This window comes from Engraulis encrasicolus, chromosome 5, assembly GCF_034702125.1.
Source record: "Engraulis encrasicolus isolate BLACKSEA-1 chromosome 5, IST_EnEncr_1.0, whole genome shotgun sequence".
In the NCBI taxonomy this organism is placed as follows: Eukaryota; Metazoa; Chordata; class Actinopteri; order Clupeiformes; family Engraulidae; genus Engraulis; species Engraulis encrasicolus.
Window position 1 is genome coordinate 45973722 of NC_085861.1, and position 12500 is coordinate 45986221.

Below are 12500 nucleotides of genomic sequence, written 5' to 3' on the forward strand. Positions count from 1 at the left end.
AGCATAAGAAACATCCGTTACTAAGCAACTACTGTTTATTGCTGTTGTTATGACGATCACCTCCAAAGAGGATAGTTGTAATCAACTGGACGTGTTAAAAATATTGTCCTTTTTCTTGTTCAGTTGTCTACAACTAAACTCTTTGGATGACATAATCTGGATGAATGAAATCTTCCCAAATGAGAAGTACTGTGATTGATTAGCTATTGTACCAAAATAAAATTGGTGTCTACATTGATGGCTGATTACAGGAAAACATTAAAATGAGTTTGCATGTGAATAATCTTAGAGGACACCTGAAGAATTATGTGTGACAAAGAAATACCTTCCAAAACGTATAGTCAAATTTATCATTCATGTACTTCAAGAAAACAGATGTCCTCTAAATTGAAATCACAGGTAAGCGGTCATAGGTTATGCAGCTAAAAGCTTATGCTTTATATCAACTCGGTCTGAAGAGAGAAACAGAGGAAAACAAATAGCCTTGAACATAAGTAGATTATACTGCAAGAGCTTTCATTAACCCTGAGAGGAAAGACAGAGATGGTGAGTGGCGTGGAAAGGCAGGCCAGTACCATTTTACTTGGCCGCTGTGTGTGTGTGTGTGTGTGTGTGTGTGTGTGTGTGTGTGTGTGTGTGTGTGTGTGTGTGTGTGTGTGTGTGTGTGTGTGTGTGTGTGTGTGTGTGTGTGTGTGTTCGTCAGTCATTAACACGACCACACATGGAGTGCGAATGAATGTTTGGCCGCTGTTGTAAACGCATTTCAGAGTTTGAAACCCTGATGCACTTTTCCAGACTTTTCTGCAACACCTTCCATTTAATTCCTTTTTTTTGTTGCAAAGAGCAATTTTCATTTTAACATCTGTGGAGGGTGCCGTGAGCCAAATTGCGCTACGGTGAAGCAGAGGTTAACAGAAAACATCCATTTAAGTTTGAGGGGAGCGTGATGGCTTCTTGGATGGCCTCGAGAGCTGCTGGCTCCCTCTTAAGACTCCCCGTGCCTTTGACGGACCCCCCCCCTTCTTTAAACACATAATGGGGGGGGTGGAGTGTGTGTGTGTGTGTGTGTGTGTGTGTGTGTGTGTGTGTGTGTGTGTGTGTGTGTGTGTGTGTGTGTGGGCGTGTGTGTGTGTGCGCCTGTGTGTGTGTGTGTGTGTGTGTTTGGGGGATGGACAGAGGAGTTTTAGACATGGCCAAGGTTATTGGAAGCTCTTATTAGCTGGGGTTTGTTCATAGCAAAACAAAAAGAAGCGAGTGTTGATTTGAATTTTCAGGGTGGGGGTAGAGGGGGGGGGCAGTGCAGATGTTTTGAAAAGTTTGTCTCTTACAGGAGGGAAAAAGCCAGAGAAGTGGTGGTTGAAAGGGTCCTGCTTGCTGACGGGCCGGACCAGCACAGTGCGTCTGTTCAGCTTGTCAGTGCAAGAGAGGACCACCCCACCTCCTCCTCCGCGGAGCCCACCACCGGGGCCCTCCTCCAGGCTGAAGCGCAGCAGAGGGCAGCGTACAGGGACGGAGGCATGGAGGGAGGAGTTGGAGGGACGGCAGGAAAGGTGGTAGGAGGGGTGGAGGGGGACGGAGGGAGGGGGTGGAGGAACAGGGATGGGGGAGGGAGGGGTGGAAGGAGGGGGGGGGAGGATGAAGGTAGGGGGTGGAGGAGGTGGAGGGAGAGGGGCAGTGGACAGGGGAGGGTGGGGTGGNAGGGAGTGGAGAGAGAAGGGATGGAGGGAGGGATGGGATGGGAGGGGAGAGAAGGAGAGAGAGATGGAAGGGAAGGAGGGAGGGAGGGAGGGAGAGGGAGGGATGAGGAACAGGGATGAAGGGATGGGAGGGATGGAGAGAGACAAGGGGAGGGATGGAAGGGATGAAGGGAGAGGGAGGGAGGTGTGGGAGGCAGGCCGAGAAATGGCCGGGACCAGCACACAACGACAGAAGCACAACAACACCACATAGAGAAATAAGACAGACAGACAGACAAACAGACAGAGAGAAAGAGGAAGAAAGAGAAAAGACAATGGCTGGGTCAGATTAGAATCACAAAGGTGGTGTTGATTGACGTGAACCTTTTGTCATTGAGGGGGAGGGAAAGAATAAAAAAACAGAATCAAATTAACAGACATAAGCAAGTGATTGGTATAGCTTAAATGAAGGGCTGGACAGGTGGTGCAATGGCCTTATGCTACTGACAACTTCACCAAAATCTGGAGACTAGTGCTTGCATGTGTCTGATCGACTGACGAATAGAGAAGGGATCACTACAAGGTCAGTATCAGGGCATCTTGAAGGTTGTTTTCTATTAGGAGAAATGGATCAATCAAATCGATATGGAGCGGGTCAGGGAAGCACAAGGCCATAGTACCAGCATAGTTCCAGCAGCAGAGATCACAGAGGAACATGTAGAAAGCCCCCCAGGGCTACACACAGACAGCCCCCATATCGCTCATCCCAAGGCAGGGAGGGGTCATCAGGATCAGGGGCAGGCGATGGAGAGATGGGTTGGAGCCACAGCTGGAGATCTAGTTCACATTACTATTTTTAATGAATCTTCATAAAATAAATGTATTTTCTTTGTTAACAAAAGGTTTTTTCTTCAAAAACAAGCTCTGGTCATTCCACCCAATCTCTCCAGCCGGAGCAGATAGACCAAGGCAAGGTTAGCAGCAGAATCGTCCGGACTTTATTGCTTTGCATCAAGGGCCTTTGCCTTTCACCGGGAGAGGTAGAGGCTCTCACCACTGCTTTCTCCTTGCACTGCAGGATGACTCCTTCAAAGTGGCCGGCATGCCAGCCTTCTCCTGGCCTGCAGAGACACAAGGTTGCCACAACCTAACATGGGCATGGACCCTCCACAGAGACCACACATACTCGTACACCTGCCTTGGGCTATGGCCCACCAGAGGGGGTTTAAAACAATTTCAAAGAGTTAATGTTCTGCCATTCGCTCCTTCATATGTTCCCACACAGGTGATTTCAAGTATGATTTAGTGAACTGTCTGGAACAAATACATATTTGTCAGGACTTCATCTGTCTAAAATTAGGATGTCTGCTTCTGGTGGACACCTCAAGTGAGCCATCTAGGCTGTACTAGGCTGACATATGATCATTTGAGACTTGAACTTTTCACCAACATGACAGTGAATCCGTGGCTCAGTGGCTAACAGTTGCTGTAACATATCTTTAATGACTAAAAACATGTTATAGAAAGTGCAGGAGAGTTCAAGTCATGGCCAAACACTGTTTAGTGGTGATGACAAATCCATTAGTTTAGAAAACATGTAAAAAAATAATAATAAAAAAAAAACCCCACAAACTTCGCAACTTTTATGTGTAAGTATGAGTGTAATGTCTTGTGGGTAATGTCTTTGTTTATTCATGTACAGTATATGCATATGCTACTTGACACCTTAATTTCCCCCCGGGATCAATAAATGATACTCTACTTCAGTGTTTCTCAACAGGGGTGCCGGGGCTGATAAATAAATTATGTAATATACCGTAATACATATTTGTCTAAATTGATAAGTTGATGCTAGTCAGTGGAATCTTTCATCTGCCATTTACGTACAATAAAGTAAATATAGGTCGCCCCAGTCAGCTGCAACTTTGAACGTAGGTCGTGTGACGTCTCCAAATGTGTTACTTTTCTAAGCTTGTGTGGTATCGGCTGTGATGCGATGTGTTACGGCTTGTTGGTTTGGGGTGCCTTGAAATTTTTCATGAATTGAAAGGGTGCCTCGCCTGAAAAAAGATTGGGAACCACTGCTCTACTCTACTCTACTCTACTCTACTTTTATTGGGAGGATGGTGTATGCAATGCAGGGAATCCAGGTAAATGAAATCACCCCGGCTCATAGCACCCCTGGTCTTCACAGGCACTTACCTTCAGCCTGAGCTCCCATGCGGCGGCATCCACTCCTGGCCTATAACACCACATTTAAAACCTGATCTTCAGACTTCTGTGAATGTTCTAGTGTGTGTGTGCGTGCGTGCGTGTGTGTGTGCGTGCGCGCGCGTAATAATGACAAGGATGACGATTAGACGTACGATTTTTTTTTTTTTGGGGAGATGCCCAAACCTCCCGGCCCCTATGTTCCCCACTCTCCACAGGGTACCTGGGGGAGAGGGAGGCCCCGAGTGAACTTGGGCCCAGCGTGAGGCCACAAATAGCAGGCGTCAGGAACCACAGCTCCCCCCGGGGCTTGTGGTAAACCTCCACTCATTCGTTCCCATTCGCAGCCACACCACTGAGATGGATTAATAAACCACCAGGGAATGGGGGAAATGTGGATGAGAGAGGATGATGAGAGAGGCAGAGAGAAGGGGGGGGTATGAGAGTGGGCTGGAAAGACGGAGGGAGAAAGTGATATTTAGGAGATAAGGAAGACGGAGGTATGAAGACTGACTGAGAGAAGACAGATGGAAATAGATGAGATATTTCAACGAGAAAGTTGAATGACAAAGACTGAGCGAGAGAGAGAGAGAGAGAGAGAGAGAGAGAGAGAGAGAGAGAGAGAGAGAGAGAGAGAGAGAGAGAGAGAGAGAGAGTTCCCTATCGCAGGAACTGCGACCTATTACTCATGGGACATGATCGACCTTGGTTGATCCACGAAGCATTTTTTATATCTTTAATCAAGCCGAATGGCAGATGGCTGTGTCAGTCAAGCTAGGGTCCGCCCACCGGCGGCGGCTATTACTGCACTGACGCCCATCTCACTTCCTCTTTTCTTGCTTCGCCGGGAAAGGTCCACGTAAAGTATCACTGTTACGACATTGTTAAAATATACAATGTTGCTATTTGTTAATGAATTTCCGTGTGGCGTATTACTCGTAATAGCCGGTGTACGCCAGCTAAGAGTGCCCACGCGATTCTTAACTTGTTTTCTCTGTCGTTTCAGATGTTTTTATTTACAGGATTTTCAGATGTCCTAAAGATACGAACATCTATGGAGGGGGCCTTGGGTCGCACGCGCCTCCCTGAGGGGAGAACACGATACAGCCGCTTTCCCAAAGGGAAGGACCCTGTTTCGTGTTTGGTCTGCGTTCCCCTAGGCACGCTGAGAGAGCGTCTCAGCAACGGAATTATCCTCAATGCAGACGCCGTCTCTACCCGTCTGCTAGGCCAGTCGAGCGTGTTAACCTGCCGGTTAGCCAGCTAGCTCCTCGAGCCCCTGAGTTCCGACCCCTCCCTGACCGGCTTGTGTACCCCCTTCTAGCCCATGGCGCGCGCTGCTAGCTCAGTTAGGCTTTTAGCCTCTCCCCCGCCCTGTAGCATGGCTCTGACGGGTGGTTTGACTACTTGTACTGGGCGCATGGAAGTGTTGACACAGGTAAGTTGGGCTCGTAGGCCGATTAGACTCGGACCTATACTAGCCCTGTGAGCAGCAGCCTGGGGCTTTGTCGCATGTATGGACGGACGGGGACGTCTACCGAACACAAGCTGGATTACGCCGACCTCTACTGTATGTGGGACCACTGGCACGTTTTGTCCCATGGTCCCCGTTGTACACCCACACCCAGTGCCACACACTTGTGACCCACTGTATGTTCACGTAAGCACCTGGTTCGCCCAATGTTGCCCGAACACATGTCATGTACACATCAAATAAACAAATTGATCTGTTTGCACACTGATGGTTTGCACGGTCCCTTCTGATGGTCAGTTGTGAAATAAAATGTTGTTCTCCTCCCTTGTACGGTCTGTGATTGCACGACTATCTGTGAATGCCTTAAAGGTAGGCTACCTATCTTGCACTGCCGCTCTGAGGAGCCTCTGTGCAGGACATCCAAACATTTCACCCTCCCTAATCTCGGCTATAAAGGGAGTGGAGACGCAGCGCTTCACCTTGGCACAGGTCTGAATTAATTAATTAATTTAAATAAAGTGAAAGTAACCCTCGCAGCGCTCTCGTGGGCCTCTGCAACGGGAAACCAGACTTATAACGCGCTCTCATTCTGCTATAAGGAGGGTCGTGCTACTGTTATGGGGTTGGCACAGGGGAGAACTCCCTGCGTTTTGTGTACAGTCACGAGACGAGGCGCGCACTGTTCGCGCGCTTATCTCCGTGTCTGGCTCTTGCGCCCACTGGACGGGCTTCATACACAGCTTGGCCAGGCAGATAACGACGCGCGGGAGCGCGCAATGGTTTTGCTTCGACTACTGGCTAGCAATACTATTTACAATTGTTAACACGACCGAAAGCTGGTGCCCGAGCCTCAATTTACGGCATACCGGGCAAAGTTATACTTGTTTTCCCTCTGAGGGTAAATAAAGTGACTGAAATCTCGGGAATGTAGAATGCTCACTCCACATCGTTTTGTCGGGTGCATTCGCCCGGTTCTGTGTTGTATTATATTTCTTGATACTGACGTCTGCCTGGCGCACTATGTCTGTTCTTGTCCGACGCAGGATATTCCTGCGTTTTGCATTGACACTGGGGCCTTACATTCTGTACTGGTTCAATGGCAATGCGTGCGTAATTGGGTTCGCCCCGTCTCCGTGTGCGCTCTCCAGATGTCTGGTGGCTGCGCAACGGGGGCTACTTTATGCCAGCTGCCTATTTTGCTGTCATTCACGCACATGGGTTTTCACGCCAGCCTCTGTCTTGCCTTGTGGCCTTGCATCGGGGACTGCTCTGTTCTGTGTCCACTCCACATGCGCATTTTCGTCGAGTGTACTTGCCAATTAATGACTGGGTCGTCATTATGGATCTGACGTCTGCCCATTTCACATATATACCCAACCATGTCAGACACAGGTCTTTCTGCGTTTGCATCCTAGGAGTTCTAGTCATGCTTTGGAGTGGAGCTCGGCGCGCGCTCGCTCGCTCTCTCTCTCGTGCGTGTTCACGTGCTTGGTATTGCCTGTTATAGCGGTGTTACAGCCCAGACCGTCCACCTCTCTTTATGCCATCATTGACCCATTGGGAGAGGTCGGGATTTATTATTATTATTAATGATAATAATAATTACAAGAAGGGTAATACCAATAATAATAATAATAATGATAACAATGATTATTATTATGATGGCCGAGCTAATCATAATATTACTTATTATTATGAGTCATTCAGAGGTTTCTTCTCCTGGCCCAGCCGGTTGTATTCCTCAGTCTGACTCGCCCCTATTTCTAAGGGCCCGCATCCCCTACTGTACCTGGAGCGCATGAACAGTTTACTGATGTCACTCAGCCTGTTCTCCCTGGGTTGGCCGGGGACAACACAGTTGTCCCTGTAGTTATTGGGCATGCTTGGCGCGGCAGTGGTGCCCTTGCCAATGTGCTTATTGTGACTGGGGCTTTTTCGGGTCTGACGCACTTCTCAGTATTTCTACCCAAGCAGGGACAGGCACAGGGGTTTGGTAGACCCCTGAGTGCTTGTCAGTGTGGTGGGGGGCCGGTTAACCATGGCACCTTATGCATCCACCACGGATCGGTCACAGCATGGTGGTCAATGGCTTTTGGCCCGCCAGCCAAGCCAAACTACATGTCAAGGTGTTTGGGCTCCTCACAGTGCTGCTAGGCTTTCGCCCCTTCCTGTGTAGGTTGGATCAGACGACACTTTGGCGATTACATGCATCAGGGGTTCCCAACCTTTCCCAACTTGGGGCCCACTCGAAAGTGTCACAAAGGTTCGGGGCCCACCTCGGACCCGAATACAAATAAAACTCACATAAATCAGCAGCAACACACACCATAATGTGATTGTGTTTTTTGGAATATTATTTCAAGGCCCACTTGGTACACCTTCAGGGCCCCCCAATGGGCCCCGGCCCATAGGTTAAACATCACTGGCATGCATCACCGTGCACGATGGAGTACATTCCCTGCCCCTGTTCTATGTGGCATTGCTTTCAGGGGCTACCTTCATGCAGCAGCATGGCTTCTGCGTACAAAGGTGGGGGAGAGCATTCTGATCTCAGTTGGCAGGGCCAACATCGACCCGTTTGTGATATGGCTAACTGTGCATTGCCCTTTGTGAGCTTTCCCAGGGGGATAATCGTCCCTGGGGAGTGGCTGCCTTGGCATAGCCCTGGACCTTGGGACACTTTATGGTTTCCCCAACTGTCCTTCTCCCTTTGCTCCTGGCCAGGGTGCATGAGGATTATGTGTATTCTGGTGGCTCCAGCTGGAGCTGCCCAGTCATGCTTTCTCGATTTCTGCTGTTTGGCAGTGGGCCCGCCATAGGTGATCCCACTGTGCTAGGACTTACTGAGGCTGGTCGATGGGGAGATAGCATGGCCACGGCCGGCACTAGTGGCCTGGCCTCGGAGAGGCTGTAACTATCGGATGTCGGCCTGTCTGGTGAGGTGGCAGGGGCTCTCCAGAATTCCAGGGCTCTGTCTGCCCTCCTGCTTTCTGCGCTGGCGTGACATGTTTGTTGGTGTGATGCGCTACCTGGGGCCCGACTCCTTTTAGTGTCCTGTTGCCGGCACTCTTGGCTTTCCCCGGCATCTTTTGGACCAAGCGATGGCAGCCTTGACAATTACACTGTATGTGGCGGCAGTCTCAACATGTCATTCTGGGTTCGGGTGTGCAACTCTGTGTTCGCATCCCCTGGTGACACGTGTCATGATGGGCATATGGCGTGCCCCACCCGGGCCTTTGTCGGCATGGGGCCTGCTGAAAATTCTACGGGCACGAGTGGACCCCCAGTTTGGGCTTCTCTCGTCAGCATGTGTCAAGCTGCTTTCCCTCAAACATAATTATTGGGCCCTACCATGTCCTACATGGTTGAGCACTCTTACGTTTTACCGACCTGGGTCAGTTTGTTGCTCCTCCCCTGTCTCTCTCTCTGCCACTCATTCCCTGTTACCTCTGTACCGCCCTCTTTGATGATGACGGCACTGCGGGCCTAACTCAGCCATTGAAAATAAAATAAATAAATAAATAAAAGAATAAAAATTGGCATGTGAGACAGTATTGTTGGTGATGTTGTCCTTGGCCTAGCGCCTCAGTGACATACTGTACATGCGCTGTTGGTACATCCGGCCTGCCCGCGCTTCTCTGCGGAGGATGGTGCGGTGGTGTTACGCCAGAATGCGGCTTTCCCACCCCGCAGTGGACACAGCCTTATGCCTAATGTCAGCTCCTTGTTTAGCTGGTCTCTTCACTCCCCCCCATTGGGTTGTTCTTGGGGTTTTATTTACATGAGCTTTGCCCTGTGCGTGCCCTCCGCTTGTGTTTGGATGGCACACAGAGTTTAGGTGCTGCACTCTGCTATGTATTTGTCATAAGGCAGCCTCGTGAGGTAAGGCCCACTTCAGGCGTGAGTTGGCATATTTGGTTGGCCCCAGCTTCAGCTTCAGAGCTCCGGCCAGGCCTAGGGCTCGCTCGACCTGGGCTCCAGTCCTCTCCGACTCGCCGTGGAGTCAAGCCCTGCTCATTGACTTCTCCAAAAAGAGACTGGGTCTCTACCTGCCCCAGCCCCAGCTCCAGAGCTCCAGCCGCGTATGGGTGGAGGCTACTGAGTTTGTCTACAGAGGACTCCTTTGGCACCCCCAGTGGGTCTGTGTGCACACTCTACGAGGGGGGTGTCGTTGTCTTGGCCCATATACAGATGGATGTGTGTTTGACATATGGAGGGCGACAGGGTGGAGTTTCTCCACTCTTTTGTTTGATTCTTCATGTGGGAGGTGGCTGACCCTCTGCCCCACGGGCTGTGTTAACTGCTGGCAACGGGGAGGTTTGGCCTCTGTGTAGTCGCACCACTACCTGTCGCTCCCCTATAGCTGGGCGTTGGCATACTGTGTGTGTGGTTCTGGTGGTGGTGGGGCCCTGCCCTGGGAAGTTGCGGGGCCCTCACTGCACCGTATTCCGAATGGTGCCCTCTGCATAGCCACGTCGTGTGCGGGATTGGAGGCGGTCCCATGAGTAATAGGTCGCAGTTCCTGCGATAGGGAACATCTGGGTTATGTATATAACCCCAGTTCCCTGAGAAGGGACCAGACCTATTACTAGGTTGAGCACACGGCGTCTCTGCTGAGGGGCTCAGCAGCGAAAGAGGAAGTGAGATGGGCGTCAGTGCAGTAATAGCCGCCGCCGGTGGGCGGACCCTAGCTTGACTGACACAGCCATCTGCCATTCGGCTTGATTAAATATATAAAAAATGCTTCGTGGATCAACCAAGGTCGATCATGTCCCATGAGTAATAGGTCTGGTCCCTTCTCAGGGAACTGGGGTTATATACATAACCCAGATGATATGTAGTTATAGGACAAGTTAGAAAAAGAAAGAGGCGTGGTATGGGCATGGGCTTGTCACAAAGTGTGTGTTGGTGTAATCTTATTTACATTACATCAATATTAAATTGTACCTTAAGTTTGGTCACATTTTATTCAAGGCGAGTTCTAATAACCCTATATACCTAGGCCACATAGCTGGGGTATGGAATGGGTTTAATGACTCTAAATTAGGGTAATGACGTCTTAAATGCCACAACCCATCTGACTGTATTGTACAGATCTGGGGCTGGGTTGGGCTAAACAGCTGGGAGGCATCAGCTCCAGTTAAGTATAAACCCCTCTCTCTCCTGTCACTCATCACCCATCACAACTCCCTAACAAACCCTCATCCCCCCCAAAAAAGTATCTCACCCCCCAGTCCCCCGCAATCTCACCATATACACCCTGCCGACCAATACCCCCCCCCCCCCCCCCCCAGACTTCCAGCTTGTCTCAGCAACACCCTCCCCACTTGCCCCTCCACTCCCCCCTCTCCTCGGCTGCGTGTTGGAGCGTTTAGTGAGGAATCCGCAAAGCTGATTGAGTGCCAGGCCAGCAAAAGGGCTACGCAGTGCAGCACAGTGCAGTGCGGTCACGCTCACAGCCAACCACCCACTCCATAACCCTGCCATGACCCTCCCCTCCCCTCCCTTCCCCTCGCATCACCCCTACCTAAACCCCTCAACGCTACGCTACCCCCACCACCCCCTCCCTATGTACTGCAATCAGTGCTGTAGCTATTTATTTATTTGTTTACTTGTTTGTACGTACCCAATAGTTTCCAGCCCAGCTGTGGGGATGTGCTGTGTGCATGTATGCATGTATGTCTGTCTGTGTTTGGTAGAAGAGTCTATGTATGCCATGTGTTGGTGTGTGTGTGTGTCTGTGTGTGTGTGTGTGTGTGTGTGTGTGTGTGTGTGCGTGTGTGTGTGCGTGTGTGTGTGTGTGTGTGTGTGTGTGTGTGTGTGTGTGAGAGAGATGGAGAGCTTAGAGAGCGTGTGTGTGTGTGTGTGTGTGTGTGTGTGTGTGTGTGTGTGTGTGTGTGTGTGTGTGTGTGTGTGTGTGTGTGTGTGTGTGTGTGTGTGTGTGTGTGTGTGTGTCTTGTTGGCATACAGCTGGGTGTAATGTCATGTCGTGTAATGCAATGTAATGTCAAGCAGCATAATGTTCTTGTCAGGCTGTGCTAGGCTCGGCTGGGCTAGGCTGGGTGAGGTCCAGGGTCTCGGGTCCCGGCCAGCCTGGGTCAGCTGGGGTCGGGTCGGATCGGATCGAGCCCTTTCTGTTGTGGTGTTCTGCTGTGGGCCTGGTGTTTTGCTCTGCTGTGTGCCTGGTGCTCTGCTGTGCTGTGGGCCTGGTGTTTTGCCAGCCCGTGCCAAAGACGTAACGAGCGGCCGGGTGCAAATTAGTCACGGCAGCTGCGTGCTGTCACCGTGGGACCCAGCTGCACGGACAGACAGCCAGTGACACAGAGACCTGGCACAGCACTGGTATTGGGCGGGCACGAGCACCCGCAACACCAAGTTGCATGCTGGCGCTCTCGCTCTCGCTCTCTCTCTCGCTCTCTCTCTCGCTCTCTCTCTCTCCGGCTTGTGTGTAATCCACAGGCTGACCTCATTTAGGGGAAGAGAGGCTAACTGGAAGTCAGGAGGTCTTACTCAAGGGCAAGCAGCATGGCTTACGCATCCAGGTTTCCTACAGGGGTCACTTGCGTTATGAGGTTACAAGGACTCTATGCACGCACGTACGCGCACACATATGAACGCGCACAAGCCCAGGTGGGCCCTGAGGCCTCCTGTGACAGAACATACTCACTAATTGCTGGACTGGACTTTAGTAGAACTTTTTTTCCAGGGACTGAGCCACGGAGGCACCTGCATCCTGATTCCTGGCGTCTGGAGAGCGGAATTACTACCGGATCATTGTTGTTTTGATTGCTGTAAGGCTACATTTGGACAGTGTACAGCCTGCTTACTGTATTGGGCCCTGGGACTGAGGAATGAGGGGGTGGATGGGGCTGGGGGCTGGAGGTTGGGGCGAGGGTTCCTTAAAGAGACACTCAGTATTTTTCCCCAATATTACAACAATGTTTCCCAAATCATTTCCGTCTCTGTCACATAATATATCACAAATCAGCATTAATAGCAATACAGCACAACATTTTTTAGATGTTCATTTTTTCCATGTTGTTTCCTGAGTGACCTATATCAAAAACATTGGATCTGGTGAGGCAGCTGAACTCATCTGGCATGTTATAACCTGCTGTGAGGTGTAATAATAGGCATGT

The 12500-nt window shown here is 50.4% G+C and overlaps 1 protein-coding gene across 1 annotated transcript in view; it reads right to left on the bottom strand.

The window, feature by feature from the left end:
• Window positions 1-12500, bottom strand: part of LOC134449561 (intermembrane lipid transfer protein VPS13B-like) — a 646790-nt gene that overhangs the window by 276821 nt on the left and 357469 nt on the right. Inside the window, exon 28 of the mRNA XM_063199569.1 lies at window positions 1329-1479. Within this exon, the coding sequence (XP_063055639.1) occupies window positions 1329-1479 (151 nt within the window). The remainder of the gene's footprint in view (window positions 1-1328; window positions 1480-12500) is intronic.